The 21,046-nt window shown below is 40.8% G+C and overlaps 1 protein-coding gene across 2 annotated transcripts; it reads left to right on the top strand.

Annotated features, from left to right (window-relative positions):
* Positions 1–2: 2 nt before the first annotated feature.
* On the top strand, positions 3–20,689 carry Rnmt (RNA guanine-7 methyltransferase). Of its 2 annotated transcripts, none has more exons than XM_032886248.1 (11): positions 3–114; positions 5,173–5,580; positions 7,118–7,259; positions 8,774–8,899; positions 10,784–10,896; positions 12,717–12,898; positions 13,040–13,204; positions 16,971–17,088; positions 18,064–18,165; positions 18,958–18,991; positions 20,110–20,687. In XM_032886248.1, the coding sequence occupies exons 2-11, from the start codon at positions 5,215–5,217 to the stop codon at positions 20,145–20,147; spliced, it is 1,386 nt and encodes a 461-aa protein (XP_032742139.1). In that variant the 5' UTR covers positions 3–114; positions 5,173–5,214; the 3' UTR covers positions 20,148–20,687. The 2 variants fall into 2 exon arrangements, with proteins under 2 accessions (XP_032742139.1, XP_032742140.1); XM_032886249.1 differs by having other exon boundaries at positions 99–311; positions 20,110–20,689.
* Positions 20,690–21,046: the final 357 nt, after the last annotated feature.

Genomic DNA, 21,046 nt, shown 5'->3' with positions numbered 1-21,046 from the left:
TCGAGTCTGGCCATCGAATTACGAGTCCCCGGCGCACTCCCCGGAAGTGACGTAACAAGGCACGCGTGGCTCCGGCCGGCGTTTCCGCAAACAGAATCGTGGATGACTGTGTGGGTGAGTGTGGCGTTCGGCGTTCTGGCCTTTCCTTGCTTCTTTGTCTTTAATCTTGTGTGCTAAGAGCAAAGGTAGACCGAACGCCGGGATTCCAGGCCGGGCTCGTTCCCCGTTAGTCTTCTACCTTCGGTCCTTGCTTCGTGGGATTTATTGTGCCCGTAGCCGGAAGCAGTGTGGGTACTGCTTGTCTTAAGACGGTGGGTGCTATTGCTCCTCCAGACCACACTATCCCAGGGAGCACAAGCTCCTGTGCTTCTTTCTGCTCGGGCCGAAGGGCTGTGATGAGGGATGGGCCGGAGACGTGTTAGGAGCCAAAGAAGGTTTATTCTGTCTGGAGCACTGCCTTAGGATCCTGAACCAGAGGTTGAGTAAAAGGCTGGGCCGGGGAGGGGAACAGATGAAATTAGTTGGAGAGCTACTTGCCCCTTTCTGTTTCGTTGTCTTGCACCCAGCTGTAGACAGTCAAGTTGGTCGGTCTAGGTCATGCTTGACCATTAGCTAGCAGGTACAAACTGAGCTGAGCAAGAACGATGATTTAGAGTTGTTTCTGAACTTATGGAGGGCTTCTGGTGTGTGTATACCCCAGCAAGCACTCCTCCGCCACCCCAATCAGCCAGTTAAAAGAGCCGAGTTAAGAACGAAAAGCAGAAAAAGGAGACTTCACTCCGTGTGACATTGGGGAGGTGGCCCAGAGATAACCATCCAATAACGCCTCCTTCTTTGTGGGTCTTGTAATGAGGGCGAGGTTTAAATAGAAGACAAGAAAAATGCAACCTTACCAAAGTGTGGTCCTGCCTACCATTACAAGTCTTTGCCTGGGCTTCCTTCTCTTCTTGTAAGGTTCTTTTCCGTCTCTAGGCCTAAGGCTCCTAGGGGAATATTCATTTTTCCCCTCCCTCCTCCTCCTTTCACTCCCTCTTCATTGTCCAAACAATTTGATAGCTCAAGAGATCTAGGTAACCCTTTAGAATATCTTGATTGCTGTGAGGCAAGTTACAATGTGTTTGCAGGTAAAAATACCGAACTCCCCTTCAGTCTACTATCAGTTTACCATAAATTCCCTTCTGTCTGGGCATCTCTAAGTATTTCCATTACCATTGTTGATAGTTTTATTATCATAGTTGTTGATGCAAAGCAAGGGATCATGCCGGGGGCCTAGAGTGTGCCCTTGTGAACAAGAATTCCTCCAAAGGAACTGTGACTACAAAGCTGTTAACTGAGTTTAGAATCTTGGTGGTCTTTAGAACTTGAGTGACTTGGATGAGGTGGAATTTTGCAAGTCCAAATCCTAATTATCTTGGTCCATCTTTAGTCCCCTTACTTGTCGTTTATTTTGTTCTGTATGTGACCTGACATTTGTGTGACCGTTAGGTAAATCCTTTAGAATGTACAAACAGACCCCTGGTTCTGGCCGACTTAAAGGCGGAGGAGTCTGTCAGATAGCATCTGGTTCCTGTAGCTGAGATTTAGTTCCCTTTCTGGGACCCACCTACCTGCTGTTTCCACCCGTGTATTTGAGAAGTGTCTGGACTGATGATTTCTTTCTTCTGCTACTATATAACTTCCTGGAATGGTTACTGTGTTAGAACGTGAAATTTTAGTAACCTGAATCTGAGTTCCTTAGTCATTGGCACAAATTTGGCTTCCAGAATAAACTCTCCTATCCCCTTTGAGGTAAGAGCCATTGCTTTTTTGTGTATCGGGTAAAGTGCTCTGCCATGGAGTCGTTGGACACAGGATCCTAGACATTCTTAACTATTTTGTGATACTAAATGCTTTTTATGACACTGAATCTGTAATAGTATAGACCATATGAATAAAATTCACCCTTAAATACCAGTACTAATTTTAGGCAGCAGTTATAGCTAAGGATAATATTTCACATGGTTTTATGGTTGTAAAACTAAGTTTCGTCTAGGCATTAAGTGACAGGGGAAGTAAGAGTGTAAGAGTTTTCATAACTCTGTAGCCAGTGTTCCTTGATACTGATTTATAATAGTTACTCTGTAAATTATTTTCCTAGTTGATTTTTTTCCTTTGGTTTTTTTTACTCAGTTGTTCTTGTGTGACACATTTTGGCCTTGTTGTTGTTGTTGTTGTTGTTGTTGTTGTTGTTGTTCTTGTTGCTTTGTGCTTTTGCTTTGAGTATTGGTTAGTGAAAGCTAATGTCCTCTGAGATCCTTACCAGTTCTGAGTGACTTCTTTTTAACTTGTTCTTACAAATAATTTCACCTTTTCTTTATGCAAAAGGTCTTTAAAAGTAATTTAACCTCTTGTCTTAGTTACTTTTCTATTGCCTTGATAAGACACCATGACCAAGGCAACTTTTAAAAGATTTTATCTGGGGATCAGAGTTTCAGAGGGTTAGAGTCCATGAGCATCAGTGTGAGGAAACATGGCGGCAGGCAGGCATGTGGCATGGTTCTGGAGCAGTAGTTGAGAGTGTGTCTTGACTTACAAGCACAAGGCAGAGTGCTATGTGTGAGTAAACTGGCCTTTAGAAAACCAGAGCCTACCCACTGACACACTCCTCCACCCAGGCCACGCCTCTAATCCTTCCCAAGCTGTAGCACCATTTGAGATCGAGTATTCAAATATATTAGCCTATGGGTCTTATTCTCCTTCAAACCACCATATGTCTTCATTACTTTTAGGACTTGAAATTTCAGGGTCTCATTATTTTGACTTTTGATTTCCATTTACCATTTATTTCAGCAACACAGTTTGATGTTTTAGTAGAAGTATTTAAGTTGTAAATTTAGATAGTTCTTTTTGTAGTAGTGGGTTGGCAAATTAATTGAATGAATACCTAGGCCATAACAATTCTTTCTTATAGATTACTTCTTTTTCCTCCCAATTTACACATATGCCCCAGAACATATCTGAGAGAGATTTAAAGGTGAGTCTTAGTTGTTCTAAAGCTATTTCTGCTCTTCACTTTCTGTGTAATTACATGGGTTCATTATCAAATAAGGATTTCAGCATCTTGACTTTATGTATTATTTTTAGGTAGTCAAATACCTAAGGGGGCAGCTTATAGAAAAGCATAACTCATAATTTAGGAGATGTTAGGCCGTGTTACTTGGTTTTGGTGATTGGGGCCCTGTGATAAGGCAGAACACCATTCTGGGCTCTGGGTACGGCAGGGCATTATGCTACTGGGAGTGTGAAAGGAGGAGACAGTTTACCCCGTGGTAGTCAAGCAGGAATTACCTGCCACCACGTATACTTTACATACTTTTCCAAATAGCCTTTACCTCCTCCAGTCTCTGGAACGTCCCCAAATAATGCTACTAGCTGACAACCAACCAAGCACTCACCACACAACTGCACGGTTTCCCAGTCAGTAACACTTGGCTCCAGCCCCAAAGGTCTGTGACCATTTGGTAATCAACTGCAGGGAGTCCGCTTTCAGTCCCCGGAGTTAAGCAGTTTAGTGCTGTTCAGAAGTCGAATGTCAACATTTCCTGACACTCAAGGCAGGCCTTTGCTGTGAGACCCTGTAAGGTAAAAAGAAAATTACATGGCAATTCTGGTGGGAACTTGGAAGATTAGCGTGTCCACAGGAGCGCAGTCAGTGCGGCCAGGCTTAAGAGGTCTCAGGTAGGAGCACGTATGCTTTGGGAAATTGAACTACAGGCTGTGCATATTATACTCTGGTAAAGAATTTGTAAAGATTTATCTCTGTGCTGAAACTGTCACAGGCTGAGTCGAAAGCTATCAGACTGGCTAATCTAGTAGAAGAATGTCCACATTCAAGCTGTTGGTCTTTGTTGTTTTTGCTCTTTGAGATGGGTTCTTACCAGGTAGCCTTAGCTGGTCTGGAACACTGTCCACCCGGCTCCAGTTCACAGAGATTGCTTGATCCTGGCCAGCCAAGTGCTGGGATTAAAGGCGCCTGTGACCATGCTCAGACTGATGTCATTAGTAGCCACATCTTACCAGCTTTACAGTGAGAACCAAGAACAGGAGTGTGAAGTGTGACTGTGTTGCTGTGTTACAACATACCAGCCTACATACACACATTGTTTCAGAATCTTTCCTCGGGTTGGTTCCAAAGGTTCCAACATTGTCAGGTCATCACTACATTTTGACCCACCTCTGCTACTAGTCTAGATTTGCATCACTTTGACCAGATGCCAGAGAAAGCAGTTTAAAGGACGAAGGATTGCTCTGGCTTGTGCCTTTTGAGGTTTCAGATTGTGATTGGCTCCTTGCACTTGGGCAGACAGAATACCATGACAACAGTAGTGTGTGACTAAGGAGTTTCCTAGGGATGGACAGGAGGTAGAGGGGGAATTACCAAGGATGAGCATAACCTTCAGTGGTATCTCTTCAGTGACCTACTTGCTCCAAACTAATCCCCATATTCTCAGATTTCCAGAATCTCCCAAAATAGCACTATTAGGTGTGGACCATGCATTTGACACCCAAGCCTGGGAAAAAATAATTTCATATTCAAATAACTTTTCAAACCAAAGCAATGCCTTAATGGTTCTATTAATTAAATAATTTAGTCCAAATAATTTAATAAGTATCTCTTAACAAATTTTTGTTTCTACGTTATGTGTATTAAAGGTTAATACACATAACATAGAAGGAGTGTCTGGGTTTAATTCTTGAGTGAGCAAAGCTGCTTGGTAATGGACCATTTATTTGACAGCTACTCCAAGAACTTTAGGTCTTAGATGCCAAACCTGCATTGTATATCTTACTTCATCTGTCTTTTTAATTAGAGTGGCGGCATTCTGATTAATAGTACTATATATTTATAGCTTCATATATAATGCATATATAAGCATTGTTGTCCTGGTTTGTACAACCTTGTGACGTTATGAAATGATGTCATTACAAAGCTCATGCTTGAGAACTGTACTGCATCTCACCAGTTTATGATGTTTGTGTTGGGCCACATTCCTGTCTATACTGAATGGCCGTAGTTTCCTGGGCTATAGACTAGATGTGTGTGCATGACTGAGAATATTTTTAGGGTCTTGGCATTAGTATGTGTAAATAATACTTTATTGTTATTATTATTTTTTTTTTTTACTATTCCAGTGTCGATTCATGAGGTTTTGCTGTCAGTTCAAGTAACCAGAAATGGAAAGTTCTGTGAAAGCATCTGTAGATTCTGAGACAGAATCTTCTCCAGGTGTTACTGAAACCGCTGCTGCGTCTGGGCAGAGGCTTTCTGAAAAGACACGCCAGCAAGCAGATCAACCGAAAACACAAGATGATCTTGTAGAGCAAAATTCAAGTTATGTGCAAGATTCTCCATCCAAGAAAAGAAAACTAGATGTCGAAATCATCCTAGATGAAAAACACTCTGAGGATGATGGAGGTGCTTCAAAGAGAAGCAAACTGGAGAGGGGTGGTGGGTCAGAAGATGAGCCTTCCCCTGGAGGGCTTACCGAGAGAAAGCGAAAACTGCAGCCTCAGGAGGCCGTGGAAACTCAGACTCGGAAAGTACGCTGCTGGTGTTTTCTTTCTATTTCAGTCTAACTAGGAGTCTGGAGCAACTGTGGAGAGATTATAGATATATTTAAACAATCAGTTTAGGGATGTTTTGATTTTAAATAAGTATAATCTTAAAGTACAATACTCTTAATTCTTAACATTTTGTTAAGATGAACCTTGTGCTGGGATAATTTTCATATTATTTTGAAACTCTTGTTTGACCAGAACCTTAAGCCAGTTTCTAAAGTTTGTTTTTTTCTAATTTTTTTTTTTTAAGATTTATTTATTTTAAATGAGTACACTGTAGCTGTCTTCTGACACACCAGAAGAGGGCATCCGATCCCTTTACAGAGATGGTTGTGGTTGCTGGGAATTGAACTTGACTCTGGAGGAGCAGTCAGTGTTCTTAACTGCTGAGCCATCTCTCCAGCCCTACTGATTTTTTTTTTTTTTTTTTTTAAGGTTCTTTTTGGTGGTATGGGCCTTTACCCAGCTGATTTACTTTTTTTTCCTTTTTTAAGGTGTTTCAAGTAGCCAGGTGATCACTGGCCCTTTTTTATTGGTGTTTCAAGTAGCCAGGTGATCACTGGCTGGTAATAAATGCGAGCTTGTGCCCAGCTTTATTCTCCTTTCTGATGTGCTAAAGTCTAAATGTTTCCAGCTTCTGGTCTGGTTTACATAGTTATTTGTCATAATTTTGGTTAAGTTGATGCAAAAAGCTGATGGGATAAGGTAAAACAGACCTTGGAAGGAATACTGAGGCTGGATCTGGGACTGGAAAGAGAATACTTTGCAAGTTGGTAACATTTTGTTATCAGGTCTGAAAGAGAAAGTAGCAGGCCGGGCTTTCACCAACAGTGGCCTTGTAAAAAGGTAATCTTCTATGTTAAATTTGAGTTTTTAAACTTACACTGGAAGATTTTTCCCCCCCAGGTAAAATTTGACCCTTAAATTTGATATGTGAAATAAAGAATTAAATGCTTTGGAAAAATGGCAGAGGCTGAAGGCCTTTACCTACTATGGAATTTTTATAAATGCAGATTTGTTTGAAAATTGTTTCATCAGATTAATGTATAATAAAGGTCATTGATATTGAGTGTAACGTGCTAAATGCTAACATATATATATATATGTATATGTATATGTATATGTATATGTATGCCTCATGTAATCATAACAATAATTCCCTACTGATACTGAAGTGTAATAGCTTATTTCATTTACTCCTTTCTAGGAATTCATCCATTGACTGGTTTATTAAGTTGAATAAATCAAAATTCTGAAGCACAGTAGTTTTCTTAAAACATTTAGTCGTAAATTATATAGGTGAGGGCCACAGAGAAGACCTTAAACTGGGGATTCTTCTTATGAAGAATCAGGGCAATCCTTCTTAGGGGTGGTGGTAATTGGCATTATTTCTGTGGGTCCAGCCTTGCTTTGTAAAGCATGCTTGAGCTGTGTGTGCTTGGTCTGTAAGGTAAGTCAGGTGATCTGAGACTCCTCCTTTTCCATACTGTACTCAAGTCTTATATTCTATTCCTTTCAGTTTCAGAAGCTGGAGGAAGGACACAGCTCAGCCGTGGCCGCCCACTATAATGAGCTTCAGGAAGTTGGCTTGGTGAAGCGGAGTCAAAGTCGCATTTTCTACCTAAGAAACTTTAATAATTGGATTAAAAGTATTCTTATTGGTATGATCTGTTTTTGCCCTTTAGTTGGGAGATTTAAATTTCCCTGAGGTGCATTGCTTTTCACAGAGCCCAGGGCCATGCACACTGAAAGTGCTGTGCAGCTAAGCTGTCTCCACAGCCGGCTCTCTGCTCTGGGCCTTCCCTCCCAGGGTTAATCAGAAATCGAGCTTTGAAGACCATCATTTACTCTTTCCTCTGTGGCTACACTTTGGTTTCTAAAGCTAGAGAGCCAGAGGTAGGCCCTTGGGAGAAATTATTTTACTATTCGTTTTTAGTTCATTATATGGGACATTCATAATGTTTGGTTGACATTAAGCTAAACAGGCTTCCACTTGGCAGTGTCCTTTATGCTCCTAGTTAATGTTACTCAAGGCTATTAGTGAAGTGCATGTTGGATTGAACATTGAGTTTATTATGCCAAGGAAAGGACAGTGTGTGTCTGTACTGGGTTGCTGTCAGTTACAGAGCTTCTCTGTCTTACATGATTTCTTGAGGAAAATGTTTACCTTGAGGACTGATAAAGACATAGTTTTGGAAGTAATATTTTCTCTATGGACACTTACCTTTAAAATTAAAATGGAAGTGAGTAAAGAAAATAAGACTTAGAATGTAAGTATTGCTTTCTCTGTCTGGTTATATCAGACTTGTAAGTTTGGAGAAATTTTAAGATTTTTTTTATAATGAAGTTTTTTTTTCCTTTTTGTCTGATTTTAATTCATAAAAGTACAGGTTAGTGGGATTCTGACAAGTTGATAAATTGACTTTGATGGATGCTTCTGCATTTCACCCGTTATTTTATTGTTTTGGTGAATAAGTGTTAAGATTCATGACAGGACTCAAATATGGGGCACTTATGCTTCTTATGAACACTACTTTCATATCTATAATGAAAGGCAGAAATGTTGGTTATGAATATTTAATAGTATCCATACAAATTATAAAGTAGCAAACAGTAATAAATTAGGGGAAATACTAAGGTTCATTATTGTATTAAGTTCTAGGACTGCTGAATACCTCATGTCAGATATTGTTAATACGCCTTTTAAACTATTTGAATATCTGCTTGTTTATGAGGCGAAAGGTTGAGTGTTTTGACACTCTTATGAGTGTAAAGAGTAAGAATCAGCTGTAGTTACCATTCCATAGCTACTTCAGTTCAAGAGGGTTACACTTACACATCATGGGAAGCATAGAAAATGCAACTTAGTGCTTCTCTTTCCACAGATGTTACAGCTTTTCTTACTTAATTAAGCTTAAATATCACCTGCTTAACAATTCACATTTCAAAAGTGTTTTTCAAGAGATAATCTTAGCCTTTTAAAACAACACGCATACTCTTTAGGGTTAGGGTTAGGAATAAAAGATCAAGTTACTTCCTCTTGCTTACAGTTTGGGATACCAACCTAATATTAACTGTACATTACTGTGGTACAGTCCATATGATTTGTCAGACGAAGTAGGTTTTAAAGAAGTTGCTGTAATAAAATGTGTTATAATTGATTTCTCTCTTTTAGGGGAAATTTTAGAAAAGGTACGACAAAGAAAAAACCGTGACATCACCGTTTTGGACCTGGGATGTGGAAAAGGTGGAGATTTGCTCAAGTGGAGGAAGGGGAGAATTAGCAGGCTAGTGTGCGCTGGTAAGGCAGATACAGGGGAAGAGCTGTTTGGGGGCCAGTGTAATGGCTTGCTAGGTAAAGCACTTGCTGTGGGGGTCTGACCACCTAAGTTCAATCCCCAGAGCCCACATGAAGGAGGAGGGGCAAGTGCTTGCTGTGCACTCTCTTTCCCTTGTTCACACACACATGCGCAGTTACGGTGATCGTGATGATAGCTGAACAACTAAGCACGCAGGTCTCGAAGGTCAGAATTGTTTTGGTCAGTTAGGTGAATGGGGAATTAAAGGGGCCTCCTGGCCAATATGATGCTGCTCTCTGAAGGCACCTTCTCTCTGAGACCATGCATCTGATAGGTGTTGAAAAACGAGTTAAGCCTTTTCTGGTGGTTTTGTAATACAGTTAATGTTACCTTGACCTCCTCAAAAGGAAGGACATATTATTACCATTATTATTTCTATCAGGTACCATATTCTTTCTGTTTGATGGATCACAGGATGTACAACAGCATTGCCTCCAAAAGTAGTTTTGGAGCACTGCCCAAATGAGTAGTTTCCTTCATTTTTGTTGTTTGATGAGCCATGTGTACTAAAACAGTTACTGGAGAATTGTTCATTTTATGTGTGCGGCTGAAGCTGTTGATTCTTGAACATGTTAGAAATTGAGGCTGTGACGTTTTAAATTCACACAAACAAAGTTTAATGGGAATTCTGGCAAGTTAACTTTGAGAACTGTCTCTACATTTGCCAGGTCATTTGGTTATTTTGGTGAATAAGTGGTCGTAAATGCAAGGTGGTGTTATCCTTTTCAGATAACTGTGGCTTCATCTTGGGTGAGAAGTCAAGTGCGCGCTGTTCTGTAAGGGGAGTTAGGTGCGGGATCTGAAGCCTGCTTATCCCCTTACTTTGACCCGTTGGTCTGTCGTATATTTTCATAATGGTTTCAGCATACCTGGAAAGTACTGTTTACTGAAGTTCTCTTAGGACTGACACCAAGAAATCACATTTTCTTAATATTATATCCAGTCACAAAGGTGGTTGGTACAATTTTTTTTCTCAGAATTGTGATTTTATTTTTTTGAAAGTCAAATTTTATCTCTGGCAATGAGCACTATCCATTGTGTTCCTTAAAATGACCCTGTTCATCTTCAAAAATACATGTATTATAGAGTTTGAGAGCCATTCTTTCAAGTTCACGTGACTCCTCTTGAACACATGACAGTGTCAGCCCACAACCCAAGATGTGCTCTGTGCTGCTAGTGACAGGAAAAGACTGCTCCTGATGTCCCCGTGGTGACGCGCGGAGATGAAAATCAGAGCCAAGACTGAGTTTCTGCTGTTTATGGAGGACATTCTAAGTGAGAACTGGCTTTCCCCACTGGTGTGTGATAGTGAAGGACACAGGACACCTCCATGGCACCATTTGGTGCCACTGCTCTGCATGTGTGACTAAGGCTGTCTGTCTTTACCCATCATTGCCTTCTGTCCCAAGTGCAAATCTCAGAGCAAGGAGAACAGATGAATTTCAATATGAAAACAATGACTTGGAATTTCACATAACACGCTGGTAGATGGTGTTAGGTTTTATAGTTCGTGTTGGAGTCTGAGTTTGCTGCCTTCTGTTTGAATGAATTTTTAAAACCTGGCTCAGTGCGCAAAAGCCCTTGCTGTCTGAGCCTGATAAGTTCTCAGACCTCACGATGGAGGGAGAGAGCCAATTCCTGAAAGTTCTGCAGGAGCAGAGAAGCTGCTCTTCTGTGTGGAATGTAGTTGAACAGAGGAAACCAAGCCTTTGTTAGCAGGAACTGGACAGGTCCACAGCCTTCTTGTCTTACGCCTGGATTTCACGCCACAGTTTATCAGTTGAGTGGCTATTCTGTGATGACATACACACCTTTTACCCTTCCAGATATTGCCGATATTTCTATGAAGCAATGTCAACAACGCTATGAAGACATGAAATGTCGTCGTGATAATGAGTATATTTTTAGTGCAGAATTTATAACTGCTGACTGTTCAAAGGTACAGATTTCTTGTTTTAATTTTTAGGTTTATTTTTCTGTATATCAGTGTCTGCTAGTGTACATGTCAGTGTGCCCCACATGCATGCCTGGTACCGATGGAGGCCAGATGGAGGGATTGGATCCCTGGAACTGGGATATTAAGGGCAGTTTTAAGCTGCCATGTGAGTTCTGGGCATCGAGCCTGTGTTCTCTACCATAGCAGCTAAGTGCTCTTAACTGCTGAGCCCTCTCTCCAGCCTTATCTTTTACAATTTCTTTTCTTTTTACAGTGCTAGGATCAAATGCAGGGCCTCACACATGCTGCATCTCCCATTTTTAAGATTGTTTGTTAAATTGTGATTTGAAACATTAAAAATCCTAAGGCATGCATTTTCAATTTCTATTAGAAATTCTGTTAGAATAAATTCTTGGATATTTTTAGGCAAGTTTTACTTTTAATAGATGGATATTTTGAAGTCTCTTTTGATTTGGGCAAGATTTGTTTTCAAATGGTCATCCCTTAGTGTGCCTACAGTCCCAGAGTCCACAAAAGCTTGAAAATATGCCCTTATGTAAAATGGCGTAGGATCTGAGGGGAACTGCACACTAGTAACTCTTCACATTAGGAAATAAGTGTCCAAAAAGTCTACATACTTTTTTAAAAAATAAATTTTCCTCTCATCTTGCGTTCATCATTGCTTGACTTCACTGTTACAGAAGCTGAGTTATGTAGGATGCTTTATTTTGCAGTAGACCTGCACTTGAACGTGTTTTGTTCACCTTGTAGTGTATAAGGATGGTTTCCTGTCCTATCGGAAGCACTGTGTGCTTTTCACCTCATTGTTCACAGATTCTCAACTGAATTGTCTTCTGTTTAAACACCTTTAAATAGGACCTGTTTAGTCAGCCATGCTTCGCTCAGCCTTGAAAGTGAGGGTGAGAGACGCGTATGCTGCCTAACAGGTGCAAACTTAAGTACTGGTTCTCATGATTGCCAAGGGCTGAATGACCCAAGTGACCGTTGAGTACCAGTATACTTTAGCTCTCAAGACCCACTGAAATGTTATGCAACATTTTAATTATTTTGTATGTGAGTAGAGTGTTTGGGGGTGGTTCATTTGTGACACAGTTTCCACAGGAGGTCAGAGGCCTCCAGCTTAGTTTTCACCGTCCACTTTGTTTGAAGGGAAAACCTTTCTTATTTGCTGCTGTCCTTTATAGCCCAGGTTGTGAGCTTCCAGAGGATTCTCCTGTGTCTCCCTCCTCTCACCATCATGGCCAGGCTCCTGTCACAGCCCGCAGTGCCCTGAGCTGCCCTTATACCAAGGCACAAACTTAGGCTTGCAGTCTTGCAGGGCCTGACACTTCTACCCCGCAAGTCATGTCTTTGGCTAACATATTTTTACCATGATTTCACAACCCCCTCTTTTTTAAGATCACCATGAAAATCAAAATCATTCTATATGCTTGTGTTGGTGGGTGAACAGTGGATGAATCTTGGGTATTGCTCCTTTTTCTTGAGGTTTCTCAAAGGGGCCTTGGGGTTCTTGATTAGATGAGCTCACTGGCCAGGAGCTCTGTGGTGCTGTGTCTGCCCCAACTTGCATTTGTGCTATCTATCCAGACCTGTAGATTCTTTTAAGTCAGGGTAAGAATGCTTTTATTAAGTGGTCCTTGCTGTAGTCTATACATGACAAAGAATAAATCAAAGATTGGTGAAAACTACTGATTACTGTCAGGGAACGTCTACTTTACAGCCCTGCATTCTAGTAGTTTACTAAGAAATTTGATGTATGTTGTAACTAGTTTAAAATTTTAACCCATGTACACTTGTTACAGGAACTTTTGGTTGAAAAATTCCATGATCCAGAAATGTACTTTGACATCTGCAGCTGTCAGTTTGCTTGCCATTACTCCTTCGAGTCCTTGGAGCAGGCCGACATGATGCTTAGAAACGCCTGTGGAAGGCTTAACCCTGGCGGCTATTTTATTGGTACCACTCCCAATAGCTTCGAACTGATGTAAGTAATTTGAATCCAGTTACGATTGGCCAGGTACCTTTTAAAATTGTATCATGTACTTTTTCACATGTAAGATATGACTGATAGGATGAAAAATATTAATCATAATTCTTTTATTTTGGTTGTGGAATAACCCAATAGAAGACGCCTTGAAGCTTCAGAAACAGAATCATTTGGAAATGAAATATACACTGTGAAATTCCAGAAGAAAGGAAATTATCCTTTATTTGGCTGCAAATATGACTTTAACTTGGAAGGTGTTGTGGATGTCCCTGAATTCTTGGTCTATTTTCCATTGCTAACTGAGTAAGAATGTCTTGATCTGTTGCTTTTTCTTTCCCCTCATCCCTGTCCTAAGAGGACAAAATTGTATTGCTATTCATATTGTATTTTAAATGCAACCTCAAGAAAAATTCTTAGCTGCAGAATTGGTGCTCACTTTAAATAATCTTTCCTAAGGGAAGGGAGTCAATTGCTTCTGTTCCAGGTAGAAAATAATAAATCCTACAGATAGCAAACACAGTTTTGGTAGTATAAAGAGGAATCCATAAGTTGAAGATCCTCCTTTTGAAAGAGAGTATCAAAAGTTTGTATTTCAGTATAACTTTGAAATTGCCCATGGAATAGTAGCCTAGTGTGTTTTTGTCGTTGTTTTTGTTTTTATTTTTATTTTTCCGTATCTTCTTTTGAGACAGGGTCTCTGACTATATGTAGCTTTGACTGTCTTGTAACTTGCTATGTAGACCAGGCTGGCCTTGGACTCACAGAGGTCTACTTGCCTCTGTCTCCCTAGTGCTGGGATTAATGGCGTGCACCACCATGCCCAGCTTTCTACAGGTTTGATTATAGAGTCCTGATTCCATGGTGAATTCCCCCATGCACATTTATTCTTGAGAATTCTGGTGAACTGCAAGCATAGGAAAAATGGAAGGTCCTGGATGTTACATGTGGCTTTAAGACTGTGATATATACCTTAGTCTGCAGGGTTTCCCTGCCTGGAGAATATAATAAAAGCCAACTTAGATGGGGCTTGTATGCAGATGACGAAATTTCATTTTGTACTTTGTGAGAGCAAACATCTTCTATTTCGAATATTAATTGAGGAAGCAGGAGGGGTTTGCTCACCTAGATCTGGCTGGTGAGTGTTTTATTCTAGACTCAGTCATCTTGTAATACTGTAAACACGGGGCTTTCATGAGTCAGTGCAGTGTGAGACCTCATGCCAGGTGTGGTGCTCGAGAGGACGACTGAGTTTGAGGCTATTCCAGACCAAGGAAGGAACGTAGAGCTGGAGAAAGAGGGAGGAAGGCAAGAGAGAATCAAGTAACAGGACACAACAGGACACGAATATACTAAGCAGTGTTACAGATGCAAGCTGCTTACAAGATTTAGATTTTTAAATCAATGCCCTTTTTATTTTCGAAAAAGATTGCCCTTTAACTTCATAAAAAGAAGAATTAGTTTTCTTTTTTACAGTTGTTTCCTATGTTAACTTGATGTTTCTGCTTAGCAGAATGAGCTTTAGTAGACACCAAAAAAAAAAAAAAAATTAAATAAAAGTTCAGATTATTTTCATTTCATTAATTTTTTTTGAGAATTTCATGTAGGAGTTGCAGTTTTTATCAAGTCAGTCCTTCCCATATCCACTTCTTCCTGTTCCTCCCACATTCTCCTCACATTTATGTTGTTAAAGTCCAGTTAGTGTTACCCGGGCCCTCCTGGCTCCTTCCCACTGTGTTTTGTGTTGGGACCTAGTCACTTGGAGTTAGTTTATTGCTTGTGTGTTTGATTCGAGTTTCTTTTAGTCCACCTATGCTGAGTGGGGATCTGTTCCTCCCTTTGCTGTTAACAACTGTGGTTGATTCCAGCGTAAGTAGGAGCAGCTCATAGTTCTATTAATTAAATACTTGTTTTGGTTTTTGACTAGTGAGGCTCAGGTGATTCCAATATAGGTTTTTCAATAGATGAATTATATTCTATGTGTGTGATTGCTTCAGTGAGGTCTCTGGACAGGTTCAGGTGTGGCCGAGTTATCCAGACACTAGTAGGAGTGTAGGCCAGTGCTGGGAGGGACTCTGGAGTTGAGGGGAGTGGAAAAGGGACCTCACCAGCAGTGTGTCACATGAGGGCAGGGGCAAGAACCAAAGAGAGTGGCTGAGGGGAGACACCATGAAAACCTGCTTGTATTCCTCCTCTCTGGGGCTGAGTCACGGGAAAGGCAGTGTGGGTGGGATGAGAGAGACAGAGTTTTCCAAGGAAATCCATGACCACAGCCTAATGTATCATTTACAGTGTACTTACTTGTGTACGCATTTGGTGATCTAAATGTTAAATCTAAAACCTGTTGTGGTTGAGATGGCTTCTTGCCTTTAATGAAGAAACAAATAATAATGGAATAACCTTAAGAGAAGTCCATTTGAATTGCTCAAATTGGGTTCTTTTTAATGAATTTTTTCCCCTTTTTTGCAGATAACTTGCTTTTGTTTCTACTGATTTGTCTTGGAGCTTTATTTTAATTGAGTTTCCTTGAATAAAAGAAGTACATATGTTCTTACTGTGCCTCCAAGAAGTACTAGCTCAGACAACAGTACAGTCTTATGCAGTGTGTCTTATGCAGTGTCCCAGTATCAAGAGTTGACATCCCTTCAGCCTTCTTCCCTCAGCTGTCCCCTCCTTCTCAAGCCTTGTCTTGTATATATGTTCGTTTGTTTTTCCTTACCCATTACTGGGGTTGTCTCCAGGCTACTTCATATTGCTGAGGGTTGCATAAGCTTAGCAAATTCAGGAGTTCTAACAGGAGGCAGGAGAGAACTGACTATAAGGACAGCTTTTAAGTTGAATGGGATGTGGATGTAGAAGACAGAAAGGCTGGCTGTTTCTACAAAACTCAGGAAGTAGCAAAAAACCTGAGCTAAGAAGAGGAAGGGCTAGTGGGGCTGAACCAAAATGCAGCTGCTAAGAGACGGCAGTATCCGCTCAGAAATGAGTACATCGGAGACCAGGTCCAATGCTTTGGGATTATATCCTGGAGCCGAGGGAAGGGTATTCGAAAGGGTAGTAATACGGCCACCTTTGTATATCTGCAAGCTTAATCTGGCTGTACCTGGGAAAGTTCATTGAGGGAGGGTAGGACTGGAAGCAGGGGATAGCCCTATTGCAGGATGGCAGTGAATGAATGCGGTAGGAAGTGGACACGTGGGTAAGAGAAGGAGAACTCTATGATGTATTGACCACAGGGACTATAGAAGAAGGTAGATGGATTCACTGGAGTAATATGATGTATTGACCACAGGGACTATAGAAGAAGGTAGATGGATTCACTGTAGTAATGAAAACCGGCAGAAACCAGTCTTGGAAGGTTCAACTTTGTGATGAGTGTCTGACCTATCCAGGGGTGAGAGCGAATGAACAGTGATCACAGAAAGTTGGATTCCAGACAGCTTCCACATTCCATGTGGTTGGGACAGAGAAGTAAATAGATTCTGGAGCAAACGTTAAAGCCTTAACATTTAGAAGTTGGAAAACCTGTAAAACAGTCTGCAAAGAAGCCATTCAGGATGGTCTTTAGATAAAAATATAATATTTATCTTACCAGAGAATGCAGGAGATGAAGATACTTTAAGAAGGATGCTGACTCATTTGCAGCTAAGGGATGCAAAGAGAGTAGGATTCTTAGGAAAGTGCTCTGCATGCCCCTTCTTCACGAACTGTTTGCCACAAGAGGGAGGCCTGTGTGCAAGCTCATGGATATTTAGAGTGCCTCTTTCTTCATAGGCATGAACACTATTACTTACCCTTCATTTGTATTTTGTTCAACATAAGTAAATAGCTTTAGGTAAGCCCGGTGTCACTGCTGTCAGTTCAAAAGTAAACTATGAGAAAGGACCAGAGAGATGGCTCAGGGGGAAAGGCACTTGCTGTCCAGCATGATGACCTGAGTTCCATCCCTGGGATCCACATTATGGAAAATAAGAACCAATACCCTCAACTTGGCCACATAATTGTGATGAAACATTTCTTAAAAAATAAATTACAAACATCTGAAAGTGTTTCTGTTAATCTTTTTGGACAGGATGGCAAAGAAGTATAATATGAAGCTAATCTATAAAAAAACATTTCTGGAGTTCTATGAAGAAAAGATTAAGAACAATGAAAACAAAATGCTCTTAAAACGGATGCAGGCCCTGGAGGTAAAGTATAAAGATTCTAGGTCATGGTAAATACGTTTGGTGTTTGGGTGTTTCCAGAGTTGTTCAGACATTGCATAGTTACACGTCCTATGCAGGTTATGGTGCTGTAGAATTTCTGCTCTGCCTTCCAGGACGGAGGCTGATCGAGACTCTTCCCTAGTGGGTGGTCAGTAAACACCCGGCGAGTCAATGAGTGGGACTCTAGTCTAGTTCTGTTTCCTGTGTTCTCAGTCCTACTTTAAAATAAGCTTTCTCAGCCTAGACTTACTGGCACTGTGGACAGAAAGACTGCTATCTGTGCTCTGGTGCTATATTCCAGCACTCCTGCCTGTGTCCTACTGTCTAGTCATGTTTCTGGGCAAAATTGGGACCTCCTTATCTACAACAGTTCTCTTACAACTAGGTCAGCAGTTCAGTGCTCTCCTGGCAGGGCCTAGGGTGCAAGTCCATAGACCAAGGTATAATTTTGTTCTGTGATGACTCTGGTGACACCTTAGTAATTTGTCATCTACTGAGGCTAGGGCTGTCTAACTCCTTTTTGTCCCAGTGAAGCAGTGAGAGATTGCAGCCATTGGTTGCTTTCCTTTTCCCTTTTATTATGCAGATAGGTAATAAGCATCAGTTGCTTGTAACTTGTTAGAATCACACCATGAAACATTGAAGACAGTTCTTTTAATTTAGAATGTTAATATTCTGTCTGTTTGTTTATTTGTTATGAGGCAAGGTCTCATTCTGTGGTACTAGTTGATCTGGAATTCATTATGTAGAGCAGATGGCCTTCAAACTTGAAGCCGTCCTCTTCCCACTCCTGCTGGCCTCTGGGTGTGAGGCCCATCGACATATAATATTCTTTTAGCCTGTTGTGTTTATATTCAACCAAAGAAAGAAGCAAAGCAATCCCTTTTGCAGTGTTTACTCTGTCAGACTTAAAAACTGCTGTGAGATCTCTTAACTAGAATCTGCATTTTTCCATAGTCATATCCTGCGAACGAGAACTCTAAACTGGCCTCTGAAAAGGCGGGTGACTACGCACATGCAGCCGAGTACATGAAGAACAGTCAAGTAAGGTTACCTCTGGTAAGTTCCGGCTTGTACAGCCAGAGAAAAGCAGTGCGTGCTGTGTGGAGACCCGGCTCATTTCACTTGTTGACTAGATTACAGATTTGGCGAGTACCAATAGATTCCCCTTGGTGGTGGTGACTTTGTGCTGTAGAACATAAGCTACGCTTACTTCAGGGAGCAGCAAGCAGAGCTTTGTACAAGGTTGCTAAGGGTGGGCAAGAATCACAGGCTTGGTTTGCGAGGTCCTGGCTAACACAGAACTCCAACAGAATTCCGAGCTCCGTGAACTTAAATGGGAGATGGAGGAGTAGTATATTTTCATTTGTATTGGCTTTTTATACAGGCTCTCAGTTTTTAAAAAATTAAGTATATGATAAGACAAGCTATACACGTCCCAGTGAAGATTGCAGACATTTCCTTTAATGTCTTGGAGTTTTCTTCATTCATAATTGCTTGACATTTACACAGGGTTCTAGAACTGAAACTAGACCTTACGAAGTCGGTGTCCTGTGCAGAGCTGCTCACCTGTGGTTCTTTGGTAAAGCGCAGTGTTCAGGTTTTCATTAAGTGACAGGTTTAGGTAGACACCTCCCCTGCCCAGCCACTGCTAGGCAATGCGATTAACCTCCTCTGAGAAAATTTGTGTTTTAGTCTTACTGACTTAGATGAGTCTGTCATAATGCTGTCTGTGTGCAGTGCGTGCTCCTACAGCGGTCAGGAGGTTTTGCTGCCTCTGTCCTCTGTTAACAGATAAGCTTACATTTACTTCTGTATTGGACCTAAGTTTTCTTTCTTCTGTAATTCTAGGGAACGTTAAGTAAGTCAGAATGGGAAGCTACAAGTGAGTATATCATTCCACTAACTGGTAATTTCAGTGATTCTGTTTTAAGGGATCATTAAAACTTAAAATGATAAGAGTTTTTCTGATACATTTTGCATTTATGTTGATACATTGAAACACATCACATATACATCTCCATTTGCACATCTGCATAGTGAGACGAGAAAATATGGGTAGGCCCTTATTCAACATACTTTCGTGAGCTTACATGTTTTCACTACATACTTGTTAGTAAGCAGTTGCCTCCGTCTTCAGGATTCTGTTGTTTGGCTTATACAGACTTCCATGGCCATTACTTAACTTGGTCATTCGGATGTTGACAGCGAAGTGGGAACAGAGAACACTAATCACAGCAGAGTAAGGAGGGCTCCTGTGGAGTATGTGTGAAAACAAGTGTTACACAGACACATTCTGACACAGTCTGCTTTCTCCAGAGGAGAATGCAATCTGGCGCTTCTGCAGCTGGGAAACGTAGAGGACTTCAGTTTGTAGATCCTTAGTGTTGATATAAAAATATTTTATATATATATATATATATATATATATATATATATATACACACACACACATACATACATACACACACACATACATACATCACATGGGTGTCTTGAGAATCTGAACACTTCCTGCTGTCAGAGACGTACTATTTAATAAACATTGAACACTGATTTAAAAAAGAAATTATATGAAAGGACTTTGGGGGATTAAAAAGCAAACAAGTCTGCCTTCTAGAGTTTAGTGGAAGAAACAAGCACAAACAAATATTGCCAGTTTAGATGCTGAAGAGGGGAAAGGCAGATGGAAAGTTTAAAGTTAGAACTTGGAACTCGCAAGATCTGAGAAGCACTGCTGTTTCCGAGTGCTCAGTCGCTGTCTGAACTTTGAGTTACTCTGAGTTTCGAGTTCTGTATCTGAAGTCACATGCGCGTATTCTTAGTGCTGTTAAATGGAGGAGTAGAATTTTGTTTTTAAATATACTCAAGTGATCCTATATCTGCCCCAAACCACTCAGATAATGGAACTTACAGAGTTAGTGATGCTTTTCTTTCTTGGCCCTGTCTGAGAACGTTCCCTGATGATCCGAGTCACTGACCTCTGACCTCTCTCTTCTTTAGGCATTTACTTGGTCTTTGCCTTTGAGAAGCAGCAGTGAGCGCAGTGCTTCAGAGCAGCCCTCCATCCTCCCAGGTAGAGCAGACCATCCAGAGACATTTGACAGCCATTTGTTTATTTTCATAGTAAGTTCTAAATGTGTAGGGTGCTCCACAGAGTCCAGTGTATAAATCTGACGTTTACTGTCTGTGACAGGTTAGCATAATGTGTGTACATAAGGATGAGTCGTCTCTAAGATCTATTTTTAAGTAATGTTGTAAGAATTGTTTTCCTCTACTGTCAAAACTATGGCAGGGCATGTCAGAGCAACTGATCGCTCCAGTGCTGTGATCGCTGGCTGTGTTTACAGAGCTGAATTTCCCATAACTGTAGAATGGGCAGAGGAACGCTAGATTGCCACCGTGCAGTCATTTCAAGCCTTGTTACAGTGTTTTTCAAGATTTAATGGATTGTGTTCTATACACTTGAATGTAAGTGTTCGATATATATTGCTAAAGTTATAAAATTAATTTTGATTATTGTCATAAGAGCTACCTGACTAGATTTTGACTGTTTCAATAAAAATAACTATTTGCTAAAACACTGTAATTCTGAGACTCTGTAGAGAAATTGAGATGGTAGCATAGGGTTAATGTGGAATGGTTTGATGTTCTCTTCAGAATTTCTTGCCATAGCAATTAGGATATCTGTTATTGAGGTTGTGATTAAGGTACAGTTAACTTTCTTCATTGGACAGTGGTTCCATGGCTGGATTTTCTTAAGGTCTTGTGAAAATGCCATGTCTAGTTCTGCTCCATAACGTTTTCAGTGGGTGTGCGTGTGCAACAGGAGCAGCCCTGTGAGGTACAGTTCAGATGAGTCCTCACCAAAGAGAACTCAGTCACTAATGCTGTGTCCTTCGAGGTCCCAACACGCAACCCTGCTGACTCTTAAAACATC

This window comes from Rattus rattus, chromosome 15 (assembly GCF_011064425.1).
Source record: "Rattus rattus isolate New Zealand chromosome 15, Rrattus_CSIRO_v1, whole genome shotgun sequence".
Taxonomy (NCBI): Eukaryota; Metazoa; Chordata; class Mammalia; order Rodentia; family Muridae; genus Rattus; species Rattus rattus.
Note: the sequence above shows the minus strand (reverse complement) of the source record. Positions and strands in the feature narration are given on the sequence as shown.